This window comes from Oncorhynchus mykiss, chromosome 22 (assembly GCF_057628025.1).
Source record: "Oncorhynchus mykiss isolate SJ-2025 chromosome 22, ASM5762802v1, whole genome shotgun sequence".
Lineage (NCBI taxonomy): Eukaryota > Metazoa > Chordata > Actinopteri > Salmoniformes > Salmonidae > Oncorhynchus > Oncorhynchus mykiss.
Window position 1 is genome coordinate 21707936 of NC_143043.1, and position 13653 is coordinate 21721588.

General features: G+C 44.6%; 1 protein-coding gene across 1 annotated transcript in view; it reads right to left on the reverse strand.

Moving 5' to 3' along the window:
• Positions 1-4460: 4460 nt before the first annotated feature.
• Positions 4461-13653, reverse strand: part of hibch (3-hydroxyisobutyryl-CoA hydrolase) — a 54587-nt gene continuing 45394 nt past the window's right edge. Inside the window, 3 exon segments of the mRNA XM_090216408.1 lie at positions 4461-4705; positions 4843-4876; positions 5087-5209. Coding sequence (XP_090072534.1) covers positions 4590-4705; positions 4843-4876; positions 5087-5209 — 273 coding nt within the window. The 3' untranslated portion in view covers positions 4461-4589.

Sequence of the window (13653 nt, forward strand, 5' to 3'; positions counted from 1 at the left end):
AATCGTCAAAAAGATATGGGCACAATCAGAATGTGGGCAAGATCAGGAGATAGGACACGTTCGCACCTGGTATAAATGATCATGAGCAACAAAGGTTAATCATCTGATAATGACCCTAACCCTTATTTACCCCCTACTGAAGTCTCAGGGTACCAGATCTCAACACTGTATTCTCATTTGAGAATGGCTTGAGAAAAATCGGCTGGAATCAAAGCTACCATTATTCTAACTTTAAGCAATTTAAATGTCCCTATTCCCTAACCTTAACCTTTGGATCTGCTGTCTTCCGTCTGAATTAAATCAAATTATATTTGTCACATGCGCCGAATACAACATGTGTACTTCAGGAAACAGCAGCGGGAGAGCCCCCCTATCCACATCGACAAGTGGGACACAATCATGAAGTGGAACGACATTTATTGGATATTTCAAACTTTTTTAACAAATCAAAAACTGAAAAATTGGGCGTGCAAAATTATTCAGCCCCCTTAAGTTAATACTTTGTAGCGCCACCTTTTGCTGCGATTACAGCTGTAAGTCGCTTGGGGTATTTCTCTATCAGTTTTGCACATCGAGAGACTGAATTTTTTTCCCATTCCTCCTTGCAAAACAGCTCGAGCTCAGTGAGGTTGGATGGAGAGCATTTGTGAACAGCAGTTTTCAGTTCTTTCCACAGATTCTCGATTGGATTCAGGTCTGGACTTTGACTTGGCCATTCTAACACCTGGATATGTTTATTTTTGAACCATTCCATTGTAGATTTTGCTTTATGTTTTGGATCATTGTCTTGTTGGAAGACAAATCTCTATCCCAGTCTCAGGTCTTTTGCAGACTCCATAAGGTTTTCTTCCAGAATGGTCCTGTATTTGGCTCCATCCATCTTCCCATCAATTTTAACCATCTTCCCTGTCCCTGCTGAAGAAAAGCAGGCCCAAACCATGATGCTGCCACCACCATGTTTGACAGTGGGGATGGTGTGTTCAGGGTGATGAGCTGTGTTGCTTTTACGCCAAACATAACGTTTTGCATTGTTGCCAAAAAGTTCAATTTTGGTTTCATCTGACCAGAGCACCTTCTTCCACATGTTTGGTGTGTATCCAAGGTGGCTTGTGGCAAACTTTAAACGACACTTTTTATGGGTATCTTTAAGAAATGGCTTTCTTCTTGCCACTCTTCCATAAAGGCCAGATTTGTGCAATATACGACTGATTGTTGTCCTATGGACAGAGTCTCCCACCTCAGCTGTAGATCTCTGCAGTTCATCCAGAGTAATCATGGGCCTCTTGGCTGCATCTCTGATCAGTCTTCTCCTTTTATGAGCTGAAAGTTTAGAGGGACGGCCAGGTCTTGGTAGATTTGCAGTGGTCTGATACTCCTTCCATGTCAATATTATCGCTTGCACAGTGCTCCTTGGGATGTTTAAAGCTTGGGAAATCTTTTTGTATCCAAATCCGGCTTTAAACTTCTTCACCAACAGTATCTTGGACCTGCCTGGTGTGTTCCTTGTTCTTCATGATGCTCTCTGCGCTTTTAACGGACCTCTGAGACTATCACAGTGCAGGTGCATTTATACGGAGACTTGATTACACACAGGTGAATTGTATTTATCATCATTAGTCATTTAGGTCAACATTGGATCATTCAGAGATCCTCACTGAACTTCTGGAGAGAGTTTGCTGCACTGAAAGTAAAGGGGCTGAATAATTTTGCACGCCCAATTTTTCAGTTTTTGATTTGTTAAAGTTTGAAATATCCAATAAATGTCGTTCCACTTCATGATTGTGTCCCACTTGTTGTTGATTCTTCACAAAAAAATACAGTTTTATATCTTTATGTTTGATGCCTGAAATGTGGCAAAAGGTCGCAAAGTTCAAGGGGGCCGAATACTTTCGCAAGGCACTGTGTATATATATATATATATATATATATATGTGTGTATATATATATATATATATGTGTGTATATATATATATATATATATATATATATATATATATACATATTATTATTCCATCCCCTTACATTGTGTGTGTATAAGGTAGTCGTTGTGAATTTGTTGGATTACTTGTTAGATATTACTGAACTGTCGGAACTAGAAGCACAAGCATTTTGCTACACTCGCATTAACATCTGCTAACCATGTGTATGTGACCAATAACATTTGATTTGATTTGTGTAGACCTTACTGTGAAATTACAAGTTACAAGTTAACAAACAATGCAGTTTTAAGAAAACAAGAGTTAAGAGAATATTTACTAAATAAATGAAAGTAAAAAAAGTTACAATAAAATAACGATGACGAGGCTATGTACAGGGGAGACCGGTACCGAGTCAATGTGCGGGTGTACAGTTTAAGGTAATTAAGGTAATATGTACATGTAGGTAGGGGTAAAGTGATTATGCGTAGATAATCAACAGTGAGTAGCATCACCGGCAGTGCAAATAGTCCGGATAGCCATTTGATTAATTATTTGGCAGTCTTATGGCTTGGGGGTTGAAGCTGTTAAGGAGACTTGGCGCTCTGGTACCGCTTGCCGTGCGGTAGCAGAGAAAACAGCCTATGACTTGTGTCGCTGGAGACAATTTTTTGGGCCTTTCTCTGACACCGCCTAGTATAGAGGTCCTGGATGGCAGAAAGCTTGGCCCTAGTGAAGTACTGGGCCATACGCGCTACCTTCTGTAGCTCCTTACGGTCGGATGCCGAGCAGTTGCCATACCAGGCGGTGATGCAACTGGTCAGGATGCTTTTGATGGTGCAGCTGTAGAACCTTTTGAGGAATATCCACAACCTATCCACTACCTAGAGTTGAAACAGGTTTGATCATGTGCTCAACCTATCCTTGCCTATCCAGGGCCAACAGCTCCCTCTGCGCCTGTGTTATGTCCCTTTAACGTTAATTGAATCATTCGATTAGCTGATAGACTGTCAGGTCCAGGAGATTTGTAATCGGCCAAATGGATTAATGGATCACACAGCTGAACAATACAGGCTTGTACACAACGCCAATGTTTAACATTCCACTTTATAAATGGAATATACAACTAAGTGTTAATATATAGTTACATAGGCAGGTACAGTGTAAATATGCTTTTGTTAACGGCTTCAAACAACACATCAAATTACAATTGTTACGATCAGGTTTTCATACACATCTTGATCAACGTAATTATTATACAACAATGCTTTTGAAGCTACGAGTTGGGAAATTGTAGTCATTGAATTGTACACCAGAGTGCACAATGAATTGAGAACTGGCCTTTAGCAGACAGTAATACAATGCTAAATGTAACACTGAGTGATCACTTCAGATACATGACACGGGCAAGAGACATTAAGAAGGATGCCACCTGGCTGGTGCCTTTTGAAGGGCAAATTCTATACCCTAAAAATCTCTGACACCAAGAGAATTACTGAGCCTGTGTTCTCCAGGAGAGAGTGTTTACGCTGGTTCATTGTTTACTTAGCAAACTCCATGGCGGGTCATTTAGCTTCTCTGGCCTCATTTCTCTCTGGGAGCCTGCCTGTAAGTGCTCTTAACTGTGTGCTAGGGTTAGAGTGCTGCAAATGGGATTTAATATAACCAATGATTTGAGCTGCGTACAGAGAAATTCAATCAAAGCCACACTGCAGACAAATAATGTAACAGCTCAAGTGCTGCAAAAATCCCCCTTTTCATTAAAATACAAATTAGGTACAAATTACAGTAAATTGCTGTACGTTTTGACATGGTGTTTTCCCAGTGTAGGCTTCCTGCATTGTGTATTTGATTGAATGTATTGGACAGACTCACATGCACAGGAAAGTATGACTCAACAAGGGCCATAAAAACCACCTGACAGTACCATCCCAAGTTATGTGATACTTCAAACAGGATAGAACCTCTTCCTTACCCGGCGACTCCACCTACTCACCAAAACAAACATTTGCTTCTTTGCACCACCAACTGCAATGAGAAATATTGCCCTTTGCCAATAATTCTGTACATCAGCACAACAGAGATATTAGATCATCGCTTGATCCATAGTCCTACGATTTGCAATTCAGCACTACAAACTTTGAGACCAGCTAGCTAGATAGTGTAGATGTATATTAGGAAACATCAATTTAGTAAATCTAGTAGAAACAAACCAAAAAGATTCACTGTGTTATCAACCATCATTGTAGAAAGATAATATACTTTGAATCCATGTTGATAGATGTCATGTAACAATCATTGACACAGTATTGTTATAATGCACTGGTGAGGTCATAGTCTCTCTGCCCCCACAGAAATGGGCACGGCACTGGGGTGTGGTCTTACCAAAGTCCTGCTGTTGTGAGAGGCCACTGAGTGACTGGCATGCCATGTCTGATGGTCCTTTCCCTGTCTCCTTTCCAACTGTATGACCACTAATAGGTGAATATGGTGGCTTATTTCAACCATAAAACTCAATGGGAACATGGATTATATTGAGTGGACATGAAAGAAAGGATACGAGGGACAGAAACTAATTTAGGCAACTTGGACACCTCCTATGAAAAGACCTCATGAGTGGGAGGTTATGGAGGACCAAAGTGGTATCCCTTGATCTAATCTATGGGGTTGTCCTTAGAGCTTGAGGTCATGCTCCCCCAGTGGCAAGAAGTAGTCATCCACACTCTGTTCTGAGACCTCCTCCAGTGTGGATGGTCTCCACTTGGGGCCGTGGTGCTTGTCAACCAGCACTAGGCACACAAAACAATCAATTGCATACTTCCAGAAACATCCTAATAGACAGAAATTAGGGCTGTAGAGCAGTTTTTGCCAGCTACTACTCAACATTGTACAGAAAAAAGGATTTTGCAGGAGTCAAACACCTTACCTGCCTTCACACCCTCGTAGAAGTCACTGCCCTTCTGCAAAACAACAAAAATAAAAACTCATGACACACATGCCTGTTTTAAACTAATAAGACCAGGAGAAGGGTGCATAGCTGCTGAGGGGCGATCCTATTCCAAACCCAGTAAATTAGTAAATTGCATTACCTTTAGATGGAAAAACTTTAAATTGCTAAGAAAAGATAAAAAAATGGGGAAGAGGAGGGCCTGGGGACTTTTGGCACGTACCACCATGCAGGCTTGATTGAGCCTGCACTCCATCACCAGAACCTCCTACAAGCTCTCGCCGCTTCCCTCCTGAAGCTGCTTGAAGGTTCTCTTCAGCGATGTGGGAGACATCTTGGCTAGGATCTGTCAAATTTACAAACACAAACCTGGTTAGCTGTAGCCTAGTTTGTTATGACCATAAAGTATTGATCATTAACTTTATGGTCAATACACTGGAAATGATTTCATGTGATATTGTGAATAGCCTATATCATTGTAGTCACCCACAATTACTAGCTTTGCATTGATATGTGCAAATCACATTTGATTTGTTACATGCTTCGTAAACAACAGGTGTAGACTAACAGTGACTAACATACGGGCCCTTCCCAACAATGAAGTTGAGGGGCTGCCCATGTGATTCACAGCCCTAACCCTCTAACTGCCCTTTCCCTAATTTCCCACACACCAACATCTGAACTCATCACTTAGTGTATGTCGGCAACTGAATGTGTTACTCTCACATAATTTTATTATGTGAAAAATTATTATTATTATTTTTGTGTTTTACCCAATTTTTCTCCCCAATTTCGTGATATCCAATTGCAATCTAATTACGATCTTGTCTTATCGCTGCATCTCCCCAACAGGCTCGGGAGAGGTGAAGGTCGAGTCATGCATCTTCTGAAACATGACCCGCCAAACCACGCTTCTTAACACCCGCCCACTTAACTCAGAAGCCAGCCGCACCAATGTGTCAGTTCAACTGACGACCAGGGTCAGCCTGCAGGTGCCCGGCCCGCCACAAGGAGTCACTAGAGCGCGATGAGCCAAGTAAAGCCCCCTCGGCCAAACCCTCCCCTAACCCGGACGACGCTTTGCCAATTGTGCACCGCCCTATGGGACTCCCGGTCACAGCCGGTTGGATCAAACCAGGGTCTGTGATGCAGTGCCTTAGAGCGCTGCGCCACTCAGGAGGCCCAATATGCACATTTTCTAAAGCAATGTTATTACTCAATGAAAAAACTATTTTCATTTAACATACACATTCTTGACACGGAACCAATGTTATAATCCCCAGTGTGCAGGTGGGATTTACATCCACTAAGAATATGTGTGTTAGTGAAACAACCAGTGTCAAAAATAGCCCACATTACACAACAGCTTTTCATGAAAAACACATATGGTAGACAGGTCCATGTGTACTCGATGATAAGAGTGTATTTAAATAGCGACTAGTGGTGATCTCTCTCTCTCTCTGCTCAAAAGTACCCTGTGCTGCAGGCCCCGACTATTAGCAATGCACCAATGCTAAATATAACAGAACACTTGGTAGTGCAGTGTGCTGCAATGCTGGTGGTGGAGACACACATGGTGTGCTGGCTTTTGTTCCAGCCCAGTACTAAAACATTTGACAACTGTAATCATCAAACCCTTGATTAGTTGAATCAGGTGTGATATTATTTAGAGCTGGGCTGGAACAACAGCCTGCACACCCTGTGGATACCTAGACTACTGCCTTCAGGCTACCAAGGGGCAACTAACAGAGAGAATCTAATAACAGTTGACCCAATATGACTCAGGCTTGTTTACTGCGTCAAGGACTGTGGTAATGTCACGGTTCAATGCCTTCTAGACCAGAGAGACTGTCACGCATGGACACATATTATTGTAGTCACAGAGGAAAGTCATCAGTGCTGGAGAAATGTACTGTAACTGGTTGTATGGAAGGGAAGGAACTCAACTTGCCCTGCCAGTGTGTTATTACAGTAAATATGGCTATGCTCTCTAAGAGCCGGGGTTCAATTGGTGTGTGTGTGTGTATGCGTACACGAACAAGCGTGCGGGTGCATAAGCCAGCATTGAAACAAGGACAGTGTTGGCTGGAATCAATCAGTTTGGATGTGTTTTTAACAGTCAAAAAGATCATGTTTTTCATGATGTATTAACCAAAGTATTTAAAATGACTGTTGCTTCTACATTGAAACAGTTTGATCATAAAGTTATCAAACACTTGGATTCAGGAGGTTGGATTATTAAGGGGATAGAGTGACATCCCCCTAACTCATTTTAATACACCAATGGTAACATGATATTCTATTACTGAATTTAAATAAGTACTGCCTTGTAACCAACATTGGAGAAAGCGTGTTTGCGGAGGGGCGTGGTTTATATAGCTGGATACCTAATCCACAGGTGCCAAAATTATAATTAAAAGTGTACACTATTCATCTATGGCAAAGATACTTACACTACATGACCAAAAGTATGTGGGACACCTGCTCGCCGAAGATCTCATTCCAAAATCATGGGCATTAAAATGGAGTTGGTCCCCCTTTGCTGCCATAACTGCCTCCACTCTTCTGGGAATACTTTCCACTAGATGTTGGAACATTGCTGTGGGGACTTGCTTCCATTCAGCCACAAGAACATTATTGAGGTCAGGCACTGGATGTTGGGCGATTAGGCCTGGCTCGCAGTCGGCGTTCCAATTCATCCCAAAGGTGTTTGATGGGGTTGAGGTCAGGCCTCTCTGCGAGCCACTCAAGTTCTTGACAAACCATTTCTGTATGGACTTCGCTTTGTGCATGGGGGCATTGTTATGCTGAAACAGGAAAGGGCCTTCCCCAAACTGTTGCCACAGAATCGTCTAGAATGACATTGTATGCCGTAGCATTAAGATTTCCCTTCACTGGAACTAATGGGCCCGAACCATGAAAAACAGCCCCAGACCATTATTCCTCCTTCACCAAACCTTACAGTTAGCACTACGCAGGTAGCGTTCTCCTGGTATCCGCCAAACCCAGATTCATCCGTCGGACTGCCAGATGGTGAAGCGTGATTCATCACTCCAGAGAACGCGTTTCCACAGCTCCAGAGTTCAATGGTGGCGAGCTTTACACCACTCCAGTCGACACTTGGCATTGCGCATGGTGATCTTAGGCTTGTGTGCAGCTACTTGGCCATGGAAACCCATTTCATGAAGCTCCCGACAAACAGTTCTTCTGCTGACGTTGCTTCGAGAGGAAGTTTGGAACTCAGTAGTGAGCGTTGCAAACGAGGACAAATTATTTTTTACATGCTATGCACTTCAGCACTCGGCGGTCTCGTTCTGTGAGCTTGTGTGGCCTACCATGTCGTGGAGGAGCAACTGTTGCTCCTAGACATTTCCACTTCACAATAACAGCACTTACAGTTGACTGGGACAGCTCTAGAAGGGCAGACATTTCACAAACTAACTTGTTGGAAAGGTGTCACCCTATGACGGGGCCGCGTTGAAAGTCACTGAGCTCTTCAGTGAGGCCATTCTACTGCCAATGTTTGTCTATGGAGATTGCATGGCTGTGTGCTTGATTTTATATCTGAGCAGCTAACCGATCGCTGCAGCTGTACATAGTCTATCGGTAAATAGCCCACCCATTTTTACCTACCTCATCCCCATACTGTTTTTATTTATTTTATTTTATGCTCTTTTGCACACCAATATCTCTACCTGTACATGACCATCTGATCATTTATCACTCCAGTGTTAATCTGCAAAATTGTAATTATTCGCCTACCTCCTCATGCCTTTTGCACACATTGTATATAGACTCTCCTTTTTTCTACTGTATTATTATCTTGGCCAGGTCGCAGTTGCAAATGAGAACTTGTTCTCAACTAGCCTACCTGGTTAAATAAAGGTGAAATAATAATTTGAAGGGGTGTCCACATACAGTGGGGCAAAAAAGTATGTAGTCAGCCATCAATTGTGCAAGTTCTCCCACTTAAAAAGATGAGAGGCCTGTAATTTTCATCATAGGTACAATTCAACTATGACACAAAATGAGAAAACAAATCCAGAAAATCACATTGTAGGATTTTTAATGAATTTATTTGCAAATTATGGTGGATAAAGTTTATCTCAATACTTTGTTATATACCCATTGTTGGCAATGACAGAGGTCAAACGTCTTATGTAAGTCTTCACAAGGTTTTCACACACTGTTGCTGGTATTTTGGCCCATTCCTCCATGCAGATCTCCTCTAGAGCAGTGATGTTTTGGGGCTGTTGCTGGGCAACACAGACTTTCAACTCCCTCCAAAGATTTTCTATAGGGTTGAGATCTGGAGACTGGCTAGGCCACTCCAGGACCTTGAAATGCTTCTTACGAAGCCACTCCTTCATTGCCCGGGCGGTGTGTTTGGGATCATTGTCATGCTGAAAGACCCAGCCACGTTTCATCTTCAATGCCCTTGCTGATGGAAGGAGGTTTTCACTCAAAATCTCACGATACATGGCCCCATTCATTCTTTCCTTTACACGGATCAGTCGTCCTGGTCCCTTTGCAGAAAAACAGCCCCAAAGCATGATGTTTCCACCCCCATGCTTCACAGTAGGTATAGTGTTCTTTGGATGCAACTCAGCATTCTTTGTCCTCCAAACACGACGAGTTGAGTTTTTACCAAAAAGTTATATTTTGGTTTCATCTGACCATATGACATTCTCCCAATCTTCTTCTGGATCATCCAAATGCTCTCTAGCAAACGTCAGACGGGCCTGGACATGTAAGCAGGAGCTGCCAGTCTGCAAGGAGCTGCCAGTCTGCAAGGAGCTGCCAGTCTGCAAGGAGCTTAAGCAGGGGGACACGCCTGGCACTGCAGGATTTGAGTCCCTGGCGGCGTAGTGTGTTACTGATGGTAGGCTTTGTTACTTTGGTCCCAGCTCTCTACAGGTCATACACTAGGTCCCCCCGTGTGGTTCTGGGATTTTTGCTCACCGTTCTTGTGATCACTTTGACCCCACGGGGTGAGATCTTGCGTGGAGCCCCAGATCGAGGGAGATTATCAGTGGTCTTGTATGTCTTCCATTTCCTAATAATTGCTCCCACAGTTGATTTCTTCAAACCAAGCTGCTTACCTATTGCAGATTCAGGCTTCCCAGCCTGGTGCAGGTCTACAATTTTGTTTCTGGTGTCCTTTGACAGCTCTTTGGTCTTGGCCATAGTGGAGTTTGGAGTGTGACTGTTTGATGTTGTGGACAGGTGTCTTTTATACTGATAACAAGTTCAAACAGGTGCCATTAATACAGGTAATGAGTGGGGGACAGAGGAGCCTCTTAAAGAAGAAGTTACAGGTCTGTGAGAGCCAGGAATCTTGCTTGTTTGTAGGTGACCAAATACTTATTTTCCACCATCATTTGCAAATAAATTCATAAAAATCCTACAATGTGATTTTCTAGATTTTTTTTCTCATTTTGTCTGTCATAGTTTAAGTGTACCTATGATGAAAATGACAAGCCTCTCTCATCTTTTTAAGTGGGAGAACTTGCACAATTGGTGGCTGACTAAATCGTTTTTTGCCCCACTGTACTTGTATATATCTGTGTCTGGTGTGTCTGGTGTTAGCTAGTTACTGGCTAGCTAGGTCTTCTGCCAGCATGGAACAAAAGGGGAAGAAGGGTCATTCAAAACTGACACAGTAGTCATGTCAACACATCTGTCAGTACTGCTGTGAACCACACGATAAGTAACATGCCAAACGGGATTTCAATGTTGTTTGAGTTTCTTTGTGTATCACCAAATTTGTTAGAGATGATTTTACTGCAACACTGCATCTAAGTTTCTTGACATAGGCATTTCAAATAGCTGCCAGTCAAGGCAAGCTCATGATTATAAGCTCCCCGCCCACTCAGCCAGTCTTTTCAAACTTCCTGGTAGTTAGCCATGAGAGAAAAAATACTTTCACATTTTTTTTGTATGTCTATCCCCAAAACATATTATGGGTGATACTTTAGTCAATCAAAAGGGACCTTTAATACTATCTGTTCCTGGAGTCTGCTCACAACGGTTTACAAAGGGACTGTGGTCTACTCTTCAACAATAAACACTCCAGCAGATGAAGAAGCCGGGTGTTGAGGTCCTGGGCTTGCATGGTTAAAAGTGGTCCGCGGTTGGGAGGCCGGTTGGACGTACTTCCAAATTCTTTAAAACAACATTGGAGGTGGCTTATAGCGGAGAAATGAGCATAAAATAATCTGGTAAACAGCTCTGGTGGACATTCCTGCAGTCAGCATGCCAATTGCATGCTCCCTCAAAACTTGAGACATCTGTGGCTTTGTCTTGTGAGACTAAACTGCACATTTTAGATTGCCCTTTTATTGTCCACAGCACCTGTGTAATTATCATGCGGTCATGATCATTAATCAGCTTTTTGATATGCCACACCTGTCAGGTGGATGGATTATCTTAGCAAAGGATCACTAACAGGGATGTAAATAAATTTGTGCACAAAGTTTGAGAGAAAAAAGTTTTTTGTGATTATGGAACATTTCTGGGATCTTTACATGTTGCTTTTATATTTTTGTTCAGTATAGTATCTGAAAAGTACAGAAGTTTCGGTATACCGTGCAACACTAATTCTAATGTTTAGGACTGGCAACGCAGACAGTGTTGGCATTTCCAATTATTTCCATATCCACTATGGAAAATCTCAGGCTGATTGGCACAATATTATGCCCCATATTGTTGTGTTCACCTCCATCTCTACTGGTTTACTGTAGGTCCCAAAGTAATTTATATTTTATATTACCCCTGTATAAACCCACATATTGTAGGAGGCTATAAAAAGCCTATCCCTGAACACACCAACCCAAGGCACCAGATTTCTGGAAAGCTGTCTGATGAAAGGCATGTTTGAGTCTCTTGGGCTGCGTCCCAAATGGGTTGCGGCCCTATGGGCCTTGGTCAAAAGAAATGCACTAAAAAGGGAATAGGATGCCATTTGGGATGCAGTCTTGGTCATCTTCATTTGAGGCCCCTTCAGTCAACTTTACAGAGGGTGTCACACCCTGACCATAGTTTACTTTGTATATTTATATGTTTTGGTTGGTCAGGGTGTGAGCTGAGTGGGTATTCTATGTTTCATGTCTAGTTTGTCTAGTTCTATGTTTGGCCTGATATGGTTCTCAATCAGAGGCAGGTGTTCCTCATTGTCTCTGATTGGGAACCATATATATTTAGGTAGCCTGTTTGGTGTTGGGTTTTGTGGGTGATTGTCCTTAGTGTCCTGATGTCCTTGTTCTGTGTGTATGTACACAAGTATAGGCTGTTTCGGTTTTCGTTACGTTTATTGTTTTGTAGTGTTTGTGTTTAGTGTGTTTTTTTTCATTAAACATGAATCGCAATCGACACGCTGCATTTTGGTCCGACTCTCCTTCTCACCAAGAAAACCGTGACAGAATCACCCACCACAACTGGACCAAGCGGCGTGTCAACAGGCAGCAGCAGCAGGAGAAGGAACAGTGGCAGGAGCAGCAGCAGCAGTGGGAGAGGCTGCATTACTTGGACTATACTTCTTGGGAGGAGATAGACAGGTGGGCGGTCGACCCAGGGAGAGTGCCGGAGCCCGCCTGCGATTCGATGGAGCAGTGCGCGGAAGGTTATCGGAGAATGGAGTTGGCAAAGCAAGCACGGCGGCGCGGACGGAAGCCCGAGAGGCAGCCCCAAACATTTATTGGGGGGGGCTAACAGGGGGGGCTAGAGACCTGCGCAAACTCCCTGTGCTTACCGGGGGGGCTAGAGAGACCGGACAGGCACCGTGTTATGCAGTGGTGCGCACGGTGTCTCCAGTGCGGGTGCATAGCCCGGTGCGGTATATTCCAGCTCCGCGTGTCGGCCGGGCTAGATTGAGCCTAATGCCATGAAGCCGGCTCTACGCATCTGGTCTCCAGTGCGTCTCCTTGGGCCGGCTTACATGGCACCAGCCTTGCGCTCGGTGTCTCCGGTTCGCCTGCATAGCCCAGTGCGGGCTATTCCACCTCGCCGCACTGGCAGGGCGACCGTGAGCATTCAACCAGGTAAGGTTGGGCAGGCTCGGTGCTCAAGAGCTCCAGTGCGCCTGCACGGTCCGGTCTTTCCAGTACCACCTCCACACCCCAGCCCTCCGGTAGCAGCTCCCCGCACCAGGCTTCCTGTGCGTGTCCTCGGCCCAGTACCACCAGTGCCAGCACCACGCATCAGGCCTACAGTGCGCCTCGCCTGTCCAGCGCTGCCGGAGCTTTCCTCTCCAGCGCTGTCGGAGTCTCCCGCCTGTCTAGCGCTGTTAGAGCCTTCCTCCTCTACAGCGCTGCCGGAGTCTCCCGCCTGTTCAGAACTGCCAGTCTGCAAGGAGCTGCCAGTCTGCAAGGAGCTGCCAGTCTGCAAGGAGCTGCCAGTCTGCAAGGAGCCGCCAGTCTGCATAGAGCCGCCAGTCTGCAAGGAGCCGCCAGAGCCGCCAGTTAGCATGGAGCAGCCAGAGCCACCAGTCAGCATGGAGCAGCCAGAGCCGCCAGTCAGCATGGAGCAGCCAGGGCCGCCAGTCAGCATGGAGCAGCCAGGGCCGCCAGTCAGCATGGAGCAGCCAGGGCCGCCAGTCAGCATGGAGCAGCCAGGGCCGCCAGTCAGCATGGAGCAGCCAGGGCCGCCAGTCAGCATGGAGCAGCCAGTCAGCATGGAGCAGCCAGTCAGCATGGAGCTGCCAGTCAGCATGGAGCAGCCAGAGCTGCCAGTCAGCATGGAGCAGCCAGTCAGCATGGAGCAGCCAGAGCTGCCAGTCAGCATGGAGCAGCC